The 17,284-nt window shown below is 47.1% G+C and overlaps 1 protein-coding gene across 1 annotated transcript; it reads left to right on the top strand.

Annotated features, from left to right (window-relative positions):
• Positions 1-5,914: 5,914 nt before the first annotated feature.
• Positions 5,915-15,892, top strand: ATF3 (activating transcription factor 3). Its single transcript, XM_044289897.1, has 4 exons — positions 5,915-6,153; positions 10,431-10,677; positions 11,299-11,406; positions 14,446-15,892. The coding sequence occupies exons 1-4, from the start codon at positions 6,017-6,019 to the stop codon at positions 14,662-14,664; spliced, it is 711 nt and encodes a 236-aa protein (XP_044145832.1). The 5' UTR covers positions 5,915-6,016; the 3' UTR covers positions 14,665-15,892.
• Positions 15,893-17,284: the final 1,392 nt, after the last annotated feature.

Below are 17,284 nucleotides of genomic sequence, written 5' to 3' on the forward strand. Positions count from 1 at the left end.
GATTAATAGATAGATAGATAGATAATGGATGGATAGATAGATAGATAGTATGAAGAATTCCACGGCACATCCAAGGCGTAAAATCAGGAAGAACTTTTATTCACCAGACAGTGACGTTTCGATCCTCCTCCTGGGGTCTTTCTCAAGCTTGAGAAAGATCCCAGGAGGAGGATCGAAACGTCGCTGTCTGGTGAATAAAAGTTCTTCCTGATTTTACGCCTTGGATGTGCAGTGGAATTCTTCATACTAACCATTTGAAGGGGGATCGCCTTCACAGCCGCTGGCACTCCGCCGATACTGATATACTGCAGTGCCGCCCCAATCTTCTTTTTTTTTTTGTCTAGATAGATAGATAGATATGGGATAGATAGATAGATGATAGCAGGGGCAGACATACCGCATGTGCAGCCTTGCGGCTGCACAGGGGCCCAGAGAAGAAGGGGGCCCCTTCCTACTGACAGCAGGGGGAGATAAGCGCTTCCATTGTGGAAGCGCTCATCTCTATTCATCTGTATCGCCGTCCTTAGGACAGCTATACAGATGGATGCTGCGACGGGGCAGGGGAGAGGCGCCTCCCTTCCCCAGTCCTCTCATAGGCTACAGGCACTAGGCCGGCAACCTATCAGAGGACGGCGCAGGCGGCGCGATGATGTCATCACGCCGCCTGAGCCATACATTGTGGGACACAGGCCGGAAGAGGCCTGCATCGCATCACTGAAAGCGGCAAGCAGATAAGTATGTGAGTTTATTTTTTATTTACACTTTACTAGGGGCCCTATCTGGCACTCATGGGGGCATCTACTGGGGGCCCTATCTTATGTACTGGCACACATGGGGGGCACTATGGAGGAGGAGGAGCACTATGGCGGGTCCTATTTTAAATACTAACACACATGGGGGGCACTGTGGAGGGGAGAGTACTATTGGGGCCCTATTTTATATATTGGCACACATAGGGGGCACTATGGAGGGGGAGGAGCACTATGGGGACCTTATGTTATATACTGGCACACATGGGGGCACTATGGAGAAGGGGGGAGAGGAGCACTATGGGGGCATCTTCTGGGGCTCTATCTTATATATTGTCAGACATGGGGGGCACTATGGAGGAGGAGTAGCACTATGAGGGCCCTATCTTATATGCTAGCACACATGGGCACTATGGAGAAGGGGGGAGCTGTATGGGGGCATCTACTGGTGACCTTATTTTATATACTGGCACACATTATGGGGGCATTTTATACTGGCACATTGTGAGGCACCATGGGGATAAGGGGAGGCGCACGATATAGGAGTATTTTGTACTGGCACAAATTATAGTGCACTATGGGAACCTTGGCTTAACTGGGGGCACTAAGAGGGTTTTTTGGGCAAACAGTAGGGGGCATTGGTACACATTATGAGGGTACTATGGGGACATTGACTCTACAGGGGGCACTAAGAGGAGGTATTTTTTTATACTGGGGGCATTTTTCTGCTGTTACACATTATAAAGAGAATTATTACCACTGGGGGCATTATGGTGGGCTTTATTACAGTTGAGGGACTATGAGGAACTTGAATACTAGTATGAGCACTATGGGAGCATTATTACTTCTGGGACACAGTGGGGTCATTATTACTGTAAGGGCACTATTACTACTACGTGTTGTCTGGTAGATAATTATTTCTATTAGTGGGATTTTGGGGAGCACTGTTACTGTGGGGGGCACCCTGGCACCAGGGCCGGGCCGACACAGAGGCTGGGGAGGCTCCAGCCTCTGGGCGGCAGGCAGGCCACTGACCACGTCGCTGCTGCTGCCGCGCCTGCCGGCCGTGCTGGAGGACGGAGGGAGTAGTGAGCACTTGGCACTGACTTACGTGCTCCCTCCCGCTCCGCCTCCTGGCTCGGCCGCTCCGCTGCTCTGGTCTCTGCTCAGTCGCTTGCCTGACTGGCTGCGTACAGCGCGCACTTTGACCTGACGCGCTGTACGCAGTCAGGTCACATGTGCGCTCTCTGGAGACCAGGAGCAGCGCGGGCAGCAGCACAGCACTGTGTCACGACCCAGCCCAGGCCCCAGCAGGGATAGAGTGTGAGAGTCTGCCCTGAAGTGAAGTAAGATCGTTTTTAAATAAAGATAATATTCTTTTCCGTCGTCTGATCTGAGGTCTGATGGGGTTCTGGATGGGGTAAAATTACAAGGAACGCCCCGGGGGGGGGGGGGACTTAGGGTGGATGATGATCTAAATGGCGGGGGGGGGGGGGCTTGACTTGAGTCATCTACTGATCAGTGATCATCAGAGCATTAGAGCTGCAGGAATAAATAACATCTAAATGTCTGGTGGGGTAGATGGCGGGGGGAGGGCGCACTTGGGCAGCTCAGCCTCTGTTGGTGGTGGACCTTGTCCCAGCCCTGCCTGGCACGGTATCCGCTTAGCACACTTATTTTTGGGGAACATTATGTTTACACTATTAGTGTCAGGGACACAGTTTTTTGGGCGCAGGGTACTTGGCTGGCCCCAAGATCTGTGGTATGTTCAGATGTAGTGGTTGCGTCGCTTGTCCATACATTGAGAAGACCAAGAAGTTCATGAGTGTGGTCACGCAGAAGATTTTTGATATCCGGGATTTTGCCAATTGTAAGACCTCCGGTGTTGTTTATCTTTGTACCTGCACTTGTCCATGTCAATATGTAGGTAAAACATCTCGCGAATTACGAAGGAGAGGGGGGGGGGGGGGGGGAACATCTTAGTGACATCAGACATAAGAAAGACACCCCCATTTCACGACACGTACATGAGGTACACAGTGGCAATCCCGGATGTCTGAAATTCTGCGCGATCGAGAAGTTGCGCCAATCACCAAGAGGGGGCGCCCTAGATAAAATCATTTTACAGGAAGAATCTGCATGGATTTTCAGACTTAAATCTTTGAGTCCCTTGGGTCTTAATGACTCTATATCGTATACGTGCTTCTTGTGATTATCTATGCGTTGGTATGGCGTTTCAATATATATCCTTTGTGTGTTACTAACATATTTATCCTGTGGTCCTAATGGATTTATTTGATTTCCATTTAATATATATTTAATTAGGTCGAGGAGAATTTTAGTATGTTAGGTATATACTGTATATTTTTGGCAGTCATCCCTTCTGAGCCTCAAATTCCCCTTAGGCCTCATGCACACGACTGCAAAAACGGGGTCCGTAGGTCCGTGATCCGTGACCGTTTTTTCGTCTGTGGGTCTTCTTTGTTTTTTGGAGGATCCACGGACATGAAAAATGAAAAAAAATCTAAGTCAAGTTTGCCATTGAAATGATAGGAAAAAACGGACACTGATCACGGATGACAATCTTGTGTGCATCCGTGATTTTTCACGGACCCATTGACTTGAATGGGTCCGTGAACCGTTGGCCGTGAAAAAAATAGGACAGGTCATATTTTTTTCACGGCCAGGAAACACGGATTACGGATGCGGCTGCCAAACGGTGCATTTTCCGATTTTTCCACAGACCCATTGAAAGTCAATGGGTCCGTGAAAAAAAACGGAAAACGGCACAACGGCCACGGATGCACACAACGGTCGTGTGCACGAGGCCTTACATATATTTTCCAATTGACCTGTCACCCACATATTAATAAGCCAATCTACTTACTCTTTAACTATATGTTGTCTCTGGAAGCTATGTTGTGTCCTGGTTGCTAAAATGCGGGGGTGGAGTTATCATGCTTGCCCCGCCTTTATCTAGTATTGATTGGCAACCAGCGTCCGAGGTAACGCGAGATCCGTGACTACGGACTTAAAGATCTAGTCCCGCGCATGCGCCTTGTCCCCCGAGATTTCCGGTGATAATCTCGGATTGCGTAGTGACGTCATGAGTATGACGCGCTACGTGCACATGCGCAGTTCGAACAATGGGACGCGGATCCATCAGGTGAGTAGGTATTTAAACTGGTGGCGGCAACTTATGTGTGCTGCCGGCTATCAGATTGGCCACTATCGCCTTAGCCACCGTGCTATTTGCTACTGTTCTCCCCTGATGAACCATTGCATCATAGCTGGGGAAACGCGTCGGGAGATTTGGTCACTGGGCCACCCCATGGACTATCATTTGTATTGGGCATCCCTTGCATGGGATATCTAGGCAGGGAATCCAATTCTAGGGGCTACGTCTGTGGTAGGATAGTTCCCCCTATCCAGGGGGTTCTGCCCTGCTTTAGGTAGGGACAGTATAGGCTGTTAGGGTCAGTTATCCCATTGTCCAGCCCTACTTGGTCCTATAACATCAACTGCATCTCCAGAATTGGGGTACTTGGTTTTATCATCTAAGAAGATCCAGGATGAATGGCTGACCTTATCCTGGACCAATCCTGTTCCAAACTATCCCGCCTGAGATGTTTGGTATTGTGAGTGGTTGCTCCATTTCTTATCAACGGTACCGTGAGTAACCGCATAGCGGTAACCTTTCCTGTATCTGCCTCAAACTATTGTGTTTAGTCCTATTGGGCCATTTGTCCCAGTGATCCTATTATCTACTATTATTTGTCTACATCTTTGTGGGTTCTATTTTATTTATATTTAATTAAAAGTGACGTTTTAAAAGGTACATTTACTTTACTAGCTTCAGTGATATTGTTGTTCTAAATACCCTTTTGTATCTACATATGCAGTGAATTTGGACATTATGTTTACACTATTAGTGTCAGGGACACTGTGTGCCAGTAATTATTTAAGGGGAACTATCTGTGTGTAACTTATATAGGGAGCACAGCGGGCACAGTATTGGGGGTGTTGATTAGGTGGGAGGATGATGGAAAACTAGGAAACTAAGATGTCTGTCTGTCAAACCCTGCAGAGAGAAGAGATGACTGAAAGAAATCATCATGGCGGTCTGGTCTGAAAGGAGAAGATGAGAGAGAGACGTCCCTGGATGTAAGAGGTAGGTGGACCTGTATTAGGCTACCTTCACATCTGAGTTAGTGATTCTGGCAGAGAACAGCCTGCCGGATGCAGACGGAATGTCCGCCGGCCACATTAACTATAATGGGGTCTGGCAGAGATCGGCCGCAATCCGGCAAAAATGCAGAGAATGAACCAGCGGGACACAAACCGCTGCATGCCTGAGTTTGTGTCCGGCCAATTCCATGCATTCTCTGCCGGATCAGGTGGCCGGAGCGCAGTGCCGCAGGTGTGAAAGTAGCCGTACCCTGTATGTTCTGTATTGCTCTAAGTAAGGTTAGGACGGAATAGGTTATGTTGAGAATTTGGCTTGGGGGGGGGGGGGGGCACATTCTTTGCACAGGGGCCTCTGCTGTCTGTGTCCGCCCCTGGAGGATAGATAGATATGATATTAGACAATATATTATATGGATGATACATAGATAACAAATATTAATTAGATAGGTAACTGAATAGATAGATGAGGAAAGAAAGAAAGAATTCATGTAATGCAGGTGTATCCTTCTGCACACTGACGCTCCGGGACGCGGTACCGCCGCACACTGACGCTCCGGGATGCGGTACCGCCGCACACTGACGCTCCGGGATGCGGTACCGCCGCACACTGACGCTCCGGGACGCGGTACCGCCGCACACTGACGCTCCGGGACGCGGTACCGCCGCACACTGACGCTCCGGGATGCGGTACCGCCGCACACTGACGCTCCGGGATGCGGTACCGCCGCGGTCTGTGTTGTGTTGTGCCGGGAACCAAGCAGCCGCTCATTGCCGGGTAACAGCGACACAAACATCATAACACACAAGCAGCAGCAGCGCCCTCTACCCGCAGTATCTGCTCACTGCGACCGACGGCGGAACAACAGGCTAATTAGCACGTGAGCAGCAGCGCCCTCTGTGCGCCGCGGCCGGGTAGTGCACGCTCGTAGCCCGCCAGGCAGGAGTTCACCGCCCCAGCCCTGTTATAGAGAGAGGCTTCCCCCGCTGAGCCTGCCCCCGGCTTGCATCACCGACCACTCGTCTTCCTATTATTAGAATGACGTCAGGCAGCATTCCTGCGCTGGGTATATCAAGAGGTGATGCAACCAGCCCGGGAGAGAGGGACTCGCAGAGTGCGCTCCACAGTGGCGGCTCTCCCACACACACAGCTCGCCTGCGTCTGGCCGGGACTCGCTGGCATTCTTCACTCAGCAGCAGCAGGGACCCATCAGAGCAGGTAAGAGGCAGGGCTGCTGACAGCTCCCGAGAACTTCTGCCGGCGCCTCTCCTTTGTGTTGTGCGGTTGTTTTCCTTCTTCTGGATCCTTTGTGTTTTATAACTTTACTTCTTCTGTTCTCATCACGAGTCACCCCCCCCCCCCCCAAATTATAGCTGCCCCCCATCTATTATCTATCATGTGGATACAATGTAGCCCATATATAATACGTCCATGGAATGTTCTGCGGATACATCGTAACTAGTGGGGATTCCTGGATTATCTACTGGATATGGAACATGTAGATGTACACTTACCACAGATGGGGGGGGGGGGGGTACTTACCACAGATGGGGGGGTACCCTAGCTTTACTAGACCCCTCTACGAGCCGCCCTCTTAAAACAGAAAACCCAAATTTCTTAGGCATTTTGACTACCTGGCTCCGGGGATCTGTCCTGTCCCGGGAAGGAATAGTGATGGTTCAGATGTAGCAGAGTTCATTCAGCTGTTCCTTTTGTATATTTACCTGAAGTTCTACGAGAAACTGCGGACTAGAAATGATTATATCAGGATGAGTTGTGCCACATACTCACCTCTGCTACTTCTGTGTGCAATCATTATTAGTACTACACTGATCCTTGTACTATAGGATCAATATAAAACTGTATGACATGCTCAGTTCTGATACTTTTAATAATAATAATTATTTTGAACCCAGTACTATGAGATCAATACCTACTTGTTACCCAGCTCTGCTACGTCTATGTATAATAATTATTATTAGTACTATATTGATTCTTGTACTTTAGGATCGTTAAAAAAACTAACTGTTAGACACTCAGCTCTGCTACTTCTGTGTATATTAGTACTAGGATCAATATAACAATCAGATCAATGTAAAACCATATTGGACACTCAGCTCTGCTACTTCTGTGTATATTTGTTATATTGATCCTAGTACCAAAACCATATGACACCCAGCCCTGCTATTTCTATGTATGATTATTATTGAGATTCTAGTACTAAAAGATCGGTATAAAAGCATATTACACGCTCAACTCTGCTACTTCTCTATATGATTATTATTCACATACAGGGGTAACTATATTACAGTATCCATATTAGAATATAATACATTGTTATCCAGATCTGCTACATCCTTGAGTCTCACTCTTTGTTGTTGTCGGTATGACGGTATGTGACCCCACGTTACCCTGTCAGCAGATCCTTCCCCCCCCCCCCCTTACTGACAGCATCTACCCCCTCACCTATAATCAGGTATTAGGGGATCAGTGCCTTACGTTACAGTGGAGTTTTTGTAGTTTTGTTGTTATAGTGCGGGTCTTTGTGTGTGTATATCATTTACAGATGTAGCAGAGCTGAGTTTGTCATTCGGCATGACTCATCTTAAAGTCCATGTAAATACAGAGCCCTTTGTCTGGCATTTACGCTTGATTTAGTGGTAGCCCTTTTAGCGGCCGCCTGTCCCGTAGCGTGTGTGCGTATGGCCGGGAATGTGCGTGTAATTGAGCACAACAGGCACACGAGGATGATGGGATCCAAGGCTTCTGATGAAACTGCCTGGTAATACTTTCAGTTCACTCTCCTGCCGTTTCCACTTCTGGCCTGGAGGTGGCAGCAGTGAGGCGTCCCATTAATCATTTCCTGAAAGCTACACCTATAGTAAAGTACAATGGTAGATGAGCTGGCGTGACGGTGCTGTATCCACTCCGCTGTGACACACGCATGATTAATTATGGGAAAGCGCTTCAGTCGTCCTATACGGCTAGTTTTTTAGATTCGGCGTAGGCGCCGGACTATTTGTTAAAATTGGTTGATCGTAGGTGAAGTATATGAGGTGTGCGTAAAACGTTCTTAATCGGAGGAGTCCCCTGATTGGGTATCTCTGCTCAGTTATTGCTTATACATGATCAGAATGCGATCGATTGCTCTCTGTTATAACTGTATGTTGTGTTGTTCCTCTATTATTCCTACTGGAAGTTTATGACTGGATTGCGGGGGGTGATACTATCCAATCAGTGGTGGCAGTAGCAGGATGAGCAGCGACAGACCTCTCCGACCGGGGTAATGGTGACACACATGACGTTTTAGTACGAATAATGGAGGAATGGCACAATATACAGTTGTAAGAGTAGATGCTCCATTGGATGGCAGACATGTGGGGACAGCTCCTCTTTAATGGCTAGCCTCTGACGGTGGCTTTTCTCCGTGTAGAACAAAAAGGATCGGGCATGTTGAAACCAATAGGTCCTGCTGAAATCGGCGGGTTCGTCTGACATTATACCATCACACAGTGTACCGGCCATATCTTGAGCAGTTTGGGTTCCTCCATAAGAAATTCAGACTACTTACCTATATTGCCGGTCGGGAGCCATGGCTGTAGTAGCCTAGCTATGGGATGCCAGTGGGCTCCAACCTGTGGCGAAAACTACAACTCCCATCTGTAGTTTTCAGGTCAACCTGGGAGCCCCGACGCGAAATGAAACAAATTCAGCTCTGCTACATCTGTACACCTAAATGCCTCCTGCATTTCGGTTTTGACTTTTTACCCCATTAGGCAGAGGGTCACATGAGTGTGCGGTCGCATTGTGTGTGCTTGTCACCTTCCTCACTGATGACCTCGGTCAGAGTTGCAGGCCGCTTACACAACCCTGCGCGGTGACACAACCCTGCAGTGTCCTTTTTGATGGGGGAGGCATCACCTGTTTCCTGGTTTCATCAGAGGAAGGAGGAGAAAGCAGCATCCTCCATGTAGAAATAGTAATGTCACAAAGCGCCAGGGTCGCCGAGAGGGCGCGGGGTTAACAAACCGGTTGACCGTTTAATATTAACCTGATGCCGTCACGGGATTCTCGCATGAGGAACCCGAATGACCGTATGATGCCGCGTGGGTCCGCTGAAGCGGCCCTAATGTTCTGGTGGAGTAGGGGTAGTAGTAACTTCTGACCGTTTAATGGCTAATCTGAAAGTAAAAATAGCGCCGCGCTCTTGTGTAATTAGGGGCCACGGGAGGCTATTTATACACGGGGTTAACTTTGTACTTTGTCACATCAGCGCTAACAGCAGCTCAGCGACGTGTTCACGTTCCTGACGGGTTTTATCACAGGACAAAGAACTCTGACGACTATTCACGGAGCATTTCCCCTTAAAGGGTATTCCCATTGGTGGCATATCGCTAGGAGATGCCATCGGTGTCAGATAGGTGCGGGACCCACCTCTAGGGCGCACTCTTATGTCCAGAACAGGAACAACCCCCACACCTCAAGTGAAGGAGAGGGCAGCAACCCACCGTTCACCACTATGGGAGTTCCGAAAATAGCTGAGCTCGGCTGTTTCTGGCAGTCCAATAGAGGTGAACGGGAAGCAAGCTGCGCATGCGCAGTGTGCTCTTCATTTCAGGGGAAATGAGATCCTAGCAAATGGGAATACCCCTTTAAAGAGGACCCATCCCCTCTCCTGACATGTCTGTTTTAGTAACTACATGCATTCCCCATGTAATATCAATTCTGGAGCATTTTTTTTATTTACCTTTTACGTTGTGCTATTCCTCTATTATTCCTCCTAGAAATGTACTGGATTTTAGGCTAGTTTCACATCTACAGCACAGCTAGGAACAGTCTGCCGGAGTTCTCCAGATCCAGCATTGCCGGATAGTGCCGTCTACCTGCAGCCGGACCCCTTTGACTATAATGGGGTCCGGCGGAGATCCAGCTGCTCCCCCGACAAATATGGCCGAACGCAGAGGTTTTTGTCCGGCCGATTCCCAACATTCTCTGCCGGATTGCTGTGTCGGAGATGTGGAACTAGCCTGATCAGTCGGGGTTGTGGACTGTGCAGGGACACGCCCCAAACTGGTAACGCCCAACTGCTGGCAATTCATTCACCAACTTCTAGAAGGAGTAACGGAGGAATGGCACAGCTTAAGGTCATAAAAATAGATGCTCCAGAATTGTTACTACAAGGTGGATGCAAGCAGTTACTAAAACAGACGTCAGGAGAGGGAGAGCTCCTCTTTAAGCTAAAAATGACCTCTTAGGGAGTTGAGCTGTCCCCTTTGATCAAATTATTTAACAGGCTAGTCTGAGATTAGAAAAAAATGTTTTTTTTTTGTATTTTTCAGAATAGCCCCCCCCCCCCCCCCCCCCCTTATCCAGGGCTGTGTCTGGTACTGCAGAACAGCCCCATCCAACTTACAGACAAGGCGCTGTTGCGGCTAAAAACCTACAATCACCCCCATTATGTGCAGGTTAATAACATCGTTACGTTTTGCTTTCAGAAAAAAAATGATGCTTCAGCACCCAGGACAAGGCTCTGCCTCCGAGGTCAGCGCCTCCGCCACCCTTCCATGTCTGTCACCGACCATGACCTTTGCCTTCGAAGATTTCACCAACTTGACGCCCCTTGTTAAAGAAGAGCTCCGTTTTGCCATTCAGAGCAAGCGTCTTGCCACTCGACCGCCGTGCAGCCTGGACAACGTGGTGGTCGCCGATAGCCCGATCGAAATGACCGTAACAAAGACAGAGGTAGGTTACACCCGGGGTGAGACATACAGTTAAACAGCATGTATTTTTAGAGATCAGGCTGCCAGAAATGGCGCCACCCCTGTTCGGGGGTTGTGTCTGGTATTGCAGCTCCATTAAAATAAATGTGGCTGAAATGCAGTACCAAACACAACCTGTGGACAGGTGTGGCGCTGTTTCTAGAAGAAAGCAGCTTGGATTTTCTAAGTACAATCCCTTTAACCTTATATTGTGGCGTGTAGTCATTGTTTTAGGGGGGGGGGGGTCCTTATCCAGCATTAGGGATGTGGTCCCCTAGATCAGGCCGAAGCCCCTGATTTTGGCAGAACAGTCCAGTGAACTGGGCCATAAAAGGGGTGGGGTTTATGCAGACTCCACCCACATACTGCATTAATGTAAGCACATAGGGGAGAATTATCAAAACCGGACCAAAGCAAAAGTGAAACTGTTGCCCACAGCGACCAATCAAATTGCGCCTTTTATTTTCAAAAGCCTCGCTGAAACATGAGAGCTGGAAGCTGATTGGTTGCTATGGCCACTGCATACTTTTTTCTCCCCTTTTGATTCAACTAACTTTATTTATACAAAGCCGGAGAACTCACCAATGTCCTGTTTGGCTTCTAGTTTGTACCAGTACAAGACGAAAGGAAACAGCGGAGAAGAGAGCGGAACAAGGTTGCAGCGGCCAAATGTCGGAACAAAAAGAAAGAGAAGACAGACAGTTTACAAAAGGTAAGATGCAACGTTACATGAAATATTATGGTTATTGGAGAAAAAATGGCTTCCTACTTTTAAAACTGCTCCACCGCTGCCCATAGTTGGTGTCTGGTATTGCATCTCAGCTCCATTGAAGTGAATGCGGCTGGGCTGCAATACCAGAGACAACCTGTGGACAGGTGTGGCGCTGTTCTTGGAAGAAAGCAGCCGTTCCTATGATATCACTCTGCAAAGTGGAAAGCTCTGTTATTTCCTAGAGTTTACTTGAGGCCAGGACCAAAATCTCGCTTATGTCTACTCAATGCAGATTGCAGCCATTCATCACGGTCCCATTTAATTGACATTCCAGAGTATAGGATCCCATGGAACGTATTACAATCCAGCGCACGTAATGGGTTTCACATGTGCCCATCGGTTTTTCAATGGCTTCCTTCTGCATCCACGCCGGCCGCATAGGATGAAAAATATACCCTGGTGCTCATGTAGTAATCTCTGGGCGCAATATTGATTTATTTATGGACATCCGGCTCCGTTTTTAAGTCCCGGCTAGGTAGGTTACACCCGGGGTGAGACATACAGATCAACAGAATGTCTTTTTTAGAGATCAGACGGACTCCCCTGCATAGCGGAAACGGGACGGATCCGTTTTGCAGCCCATAGACTTCTATTATGACCGAATGAATAACGGAAAGGCATTCCATCATAGAATTGCGTTATAGTCTGTGGTAATGGAATCCATAACGCAATTCACCTTTTACCACCAAACGAAGTGTGAACGAATTTCAAAATATGAAATTCGCTCCTCTCTAGTTAATACGCATCCATTTATTGTAATTACCGGTATAATTTTATAGAATATTAGGATGTAGTTTAGGATGATGCAAGGGTTAATGGTGGTCTTGGGCGGAGGGAAGGGGAGGAAAAGTGCGCCTATAATTTTATTTAATAAATCTAGAAAGATCAGGACGTATCGATAAAATTCTGGCTTCTTGCGGCTGCCACTGGGGGAGCTCTGCACACAGGACTTCTACAGCTCTCATTTACCTCAATAATGCATTGATAACCAGCAAGCTCCTAGTGGTGGTAATGACAATTACAGCTTTAGGCCTCTTTCACACTACCGTTTTTTTTTTTTCCGTTTTGCGGTCCGTTTTTTGCGTTCCGTATACGGTCCGTATACGGAACCATTCATTTCAATGGTTCCGCAAAAAAAACGGAATGTGTTCCGTATGCATTCCGTTTCTGTATTTCCGTTTTTCCGTTCCGTTGAAAGATAGAACATGTCCTATATTTGGCCGCAAATCACGGTCCGTGGCTCCATTCAAGTCAATGGGTCCGCAAAAAAAACACGGAACACATACGGAAATGCATCCGTATGTCTTCCGTTTCCGTTCCGTTTTTTCTGAACCATCTATTGAAAATGTTATGCCCAGCCAAATTTTTTCTATGTAATTACTGTATACTGTATATGCCATACGGAAAAACGGAACGGAAACGGAACCAAAAAAACGGAACAACGGATCCGTGAAAAACGAACCGCAAAACACTGAAATGGACATACTGTAGTGTGAAAGAGGCCTTAACTGGATTTTTATCCCCCGATTTGCTCAGAGGTGGTTCGTAGGTACTAAGACACGCCCCCACTAAGTGCACCCCTAATATATGTCTTTGCCCTAAAGGGGAGCTCTGCACACAGGACGTCTACACCAGTGTTTCCCAACCAGTGTGCCTCCAGCTGTTGCAAAACTACAACTCCCAGCTTGCTGGGAGTTGTAGTTTTGCAACACCTGGAGGCACACTGGTTGGGAAACACTGGTCTACAGCTCTCATTTACCTCAATGATACATTGATAAGCAGCAAGCTCCTCCTAGTGGTGATAATGAGAATTACAGCATAAGGCCTCATGCACACGACCGTTGTGTGCATCCGTGTCCGTTGTTCCGTTTTCCGTTATTTTCTGCGGACTCATTGACTTTCAATGGCTCCGTTAAACTCGGAAAATGCACCGTTTGTCGTCCGTGATCCGTGTTTCCTGTCCGTCAAAAAAATAGGACCTGTCCTATTTTTATTTTTTGACGGACAACGGTTCACGGACCCATTCAAGTCAATGGGTCCGTGAAAAAACACGGAGGCATACAAGATTGCCATCCGTGTCCGTAGGCTACAGCTTTTTCAGAGCTGAGTTTTCACATCGTGAAAACTCAGATCCGACAGTATATTCTAACACCGAGGCGTTCCCATAGTGATGGGGACGCTTCAAGTTAGAATATACTATGAACTGTGTAAATGACTGCCCCCTGCTGCCTGGCAGCACCTGATCTCTTACAGGGGGCTATGATATGCACAATTAAGGGGGTTAATTGTGCGGATCACGGCCCCCTGTAAGAGATCGGGTGCTGCCAGCAGGGGGCAGTTATGTCCACAGTTCTTAGTATATTCTAACTTGAAACGTCCCCATCACTATGGGAACGCCTCTGTGTTAGAATATACTGTCGGATCTGAGGTTTACGATGTAACTCAAATCCGATGGTATATTCTAACATAGAGGCGTTCCCATGGTGATGGGGATGCTTAAAGTTAAAATATACCATCGGATTGGAGAAGACTCTGATAGGGACTCCTGACTTTACATTGAAAGTCAATGGGGGACGGATTCGTTTGCAATTGCACCATATTGTGTCAACGTCAAACGGATCCGTCCCCATTGACTTGCATTGTATGTCAGGACGGATCCGTTTGGCTCTGCACGGCCAGGCGGACACCAAAACGACTTTTTTTTTTTTTTTTAACTTTCCTTCATGTCTGGTGAGCCTCCAAAAATCACGGGAGACACACGGAAGAAAAAACGGACACTGATAATGGAACCCCGTTTTGCGGACCGTGAAAATACTGTCGTGTGCATGAGGCCTAAACTAGATTTTATTTTTATTTTTTTCCTGATTTGCTTAGAGGGGGTTTGCAGGTTCTAGGACGCGCCCCCACTAAGTGCACCCCTAATATATGTCAGTGGTTACTAGAAACTAAACGTTTTCCCCCCTTTTTTTTTGTTCCAAGGAGTCTGAAAAACTGGAATCTATCAATGCGGAACTGAAAGCCCAGATTGAGCAACTGAAGAACGAGAAGCAGCACTTAATCTACATGCTGAACCTCCACCGACCCACCTGCATAGTCCGCGCCCAGAACGGCAGGACGCCCGAAGACGAACGGAACCTCTTCATTCAGCAGATCAAAGAAGGGACCCTGCAGAACTTGGTGACGGAGGGCGTAAACTGAGCGGCTCTCTGCTGTACAGTACATGGAACTTCAAAAATAACAAAAAAACTCACTGACGCCCCCTGGGGGCTTGACGTGTATCAGAGACACCCTAGCAGAATCCTTTGATCGTTAGCGCCACCACGTGGACGGAGCAGAAGGATTCAGCATCATCGTGTTTCGGAAGCCACCGGGCTCCGCTGACTTGCTATTAGTATCGTCCTATAGCAGCACGATGGGTTGTTACTTTACACTTTGTGCAATTATTATTATAATTTCTTTATACGTTACTGATCGCAGAAACGTAAAGGAAGAAGAATTTTTTTAAAATCAGTGTTTTGGAGGCAATAAAAGGAGCGGATGAGACACGTTCTGTGGACGACCTCAAAAAGCACCGTGGACTGCCTTAACATGAGGCATCGGAGGACGCTTCGCCTTTATTTTCCATTTATTTATTCGGAGTAATATTGTTCCTGAAATAGGAGGTCACGAAACAGATTTTTTTTATTTTTATAATCATTTTATTTGTTGGATCAGCCTTTAAATTCATTCGTGTTTAATGAGGTACGAGGCACTGACTGCCTCAAACTCAACAGCATTGGTTCTACGCAGAAGGATTTTTTTTTTTAACAAATGACTGCTCTGATCCAGAAACAGTGCCACCCTTATCTGTGGTGGAGTCTGGTACTGCAGGTCAGCTATACTGAAGTGAATTGCAATATCCTATGCATCCTGGAAGGAAGTGGTGGCGCTGTTTCTGGAAGAAATCTGCCATGTTTTTCTAATCCTGTAAAATCCCATTAATATTGGGAGTAGAGGGCAAACTGTCCAATGTGTGCTCATTTACTAAAAGTAAAAACTGTCTTGCTTGCCCATAGCAACCAATCTCCGTAAGTGCTCTTGAAAAAAACAAAGCAGCGCTGCGTTGGTTGCCATGGGCAACACTTAATTTGGACAGGACGATTATGCCGGGCTATGTAACTGACATTAACATTTTATGTACAGGTGTAGCAGAGCTGAATTTGCCATCTTGTGTGCATCACTATAAGGTCTCTTTCACACAAGCGAGTATTCCGCGCGGGTGCAATGTGTGATGCGAACGCATCATGCCCTCACGCAATCCAGACCCCTTCATTTTAATGGGTCTGTGTACATAAAAGTTGGTTTTCACACATCACTTATGCGTTGCGTGAAAATCGCAGCATGTTCTATATTCTGCTAATGTATATGTAATAATAATTAAAAAAAATTCACGCAACGCTGGCCCTATTGAAGTGAATGAAAAACGCATCGCATACGCAAGCAAGTGCGTATGCGATGCGATTTTCACGGATGGTTGCTAAGAGATGTTGTTAGTAAACATTCAGTTTTTTATCACGCGCGTACAAAACGCATTGCACCCGTGCGGAAAAAACTGAACGCGATCGCAAACAAAACTGAACACATCTGCAACTCATCCGGACCTAATCCAGACAGGCTCGTCTGCAAGGGGCCTAAGGGCTCATGCACATGACGATCTGCAAATTGCGGATCCGCAAAGCACGGATACTGGCCGTGTGCGTTGTGCAATATGCAGAACGAAAGGGCCGGCACCTAATAGAACAGTCCTATCCTTGTCTGTAATGCGGACAATAATAGGACATGTTCTAATTTTTTATTTTTTTGGTTTATTTTCGGCTCCATTGAAGTGAATAGTTCAGCATACGGGGTGCAAAAAAAACCAGAACAGACACAGAAAAAAATATGTTTGCGTGCATGAGCCCTAACTGTACTTACAGTTGCTAAATTCGTGGAAAAATTAGACCCTGCCCCAGGAATGCCCCCAAACCACACACAACTACCTAATTATGGTCAGGGCTTACGTAAGCCCCATCCATTTCGACCTAGGACCCTCTGAATTATTCCTGCAGGGACTGTTTCTAAAAATTTAGTTCAGTCCCTGCAAATTTGGGACTGTTGGCAATTATGCAGTAGTTGAAAACCACAGATTGCGCGTTGCTTTTTACCTCTGCTACATCTGACAAATTCAGCTCTGCTACATCTTATATAAAATATATATACCAGTAGAGAATGCAGTAAGTGTCCTGCTAATGAAGTGAAAATGCTTGGTTTCAGTCACGCAGGGACAGATGTAATGAGACATTAGCTATGAAGGAACAGGCAGTGCACTGAAGACAGTACTCCGACACTAAATCTGCCCATGGACATGCAGTAGTTAAGTTGTCAGATATTCCCTCCTTAATGGGTGAGGTTGTTGAGAAGAGTGGACCCCGTCTGAGCTACATTTTCCCTAATACCAGCCCAGATCCCCATAGACATTTCACTTCTTTGATGGGTTTCCTTGCTGACGGTCTCCACTCAATATGGCGACCGTTCCTGCATCCTTGCTGACTGTCTCTGCTGAATGTGGCGACTGTTCCTCCATTGCTGCTTACCCTTTAACTAAATATCATCCTTTTCCCAAAAAAGTATTAGTTCTGATGGACTACAACTCCCAGCTGGGGCTCACGTTAGTCAGCAGGCCAGGCCCGATTTAAAGGAAGGATCCAGATTTCATTTCTCAGCAATGTCCAGATCTTCAGAGATTTCTGAGCAACATTTCACGTATCTTGCGGTGTCTTTCCATTCATGTGTGAGGCTG

This window comes from Bufo gargarizans, chromosome 4 (genome assembly GCF_014858855.1).
Source record: "Bufo gargarizans isolate SCDJY-AF-19 chromosome 4, ASM1485885v1, whole genome shotgun sequence".
NCBI classification, from domain to species: Eukaryota; Metazoa; Chordata; class Amphibia; order Anura; family Bufonidae; genus Bufo; species Bufo gargarizans.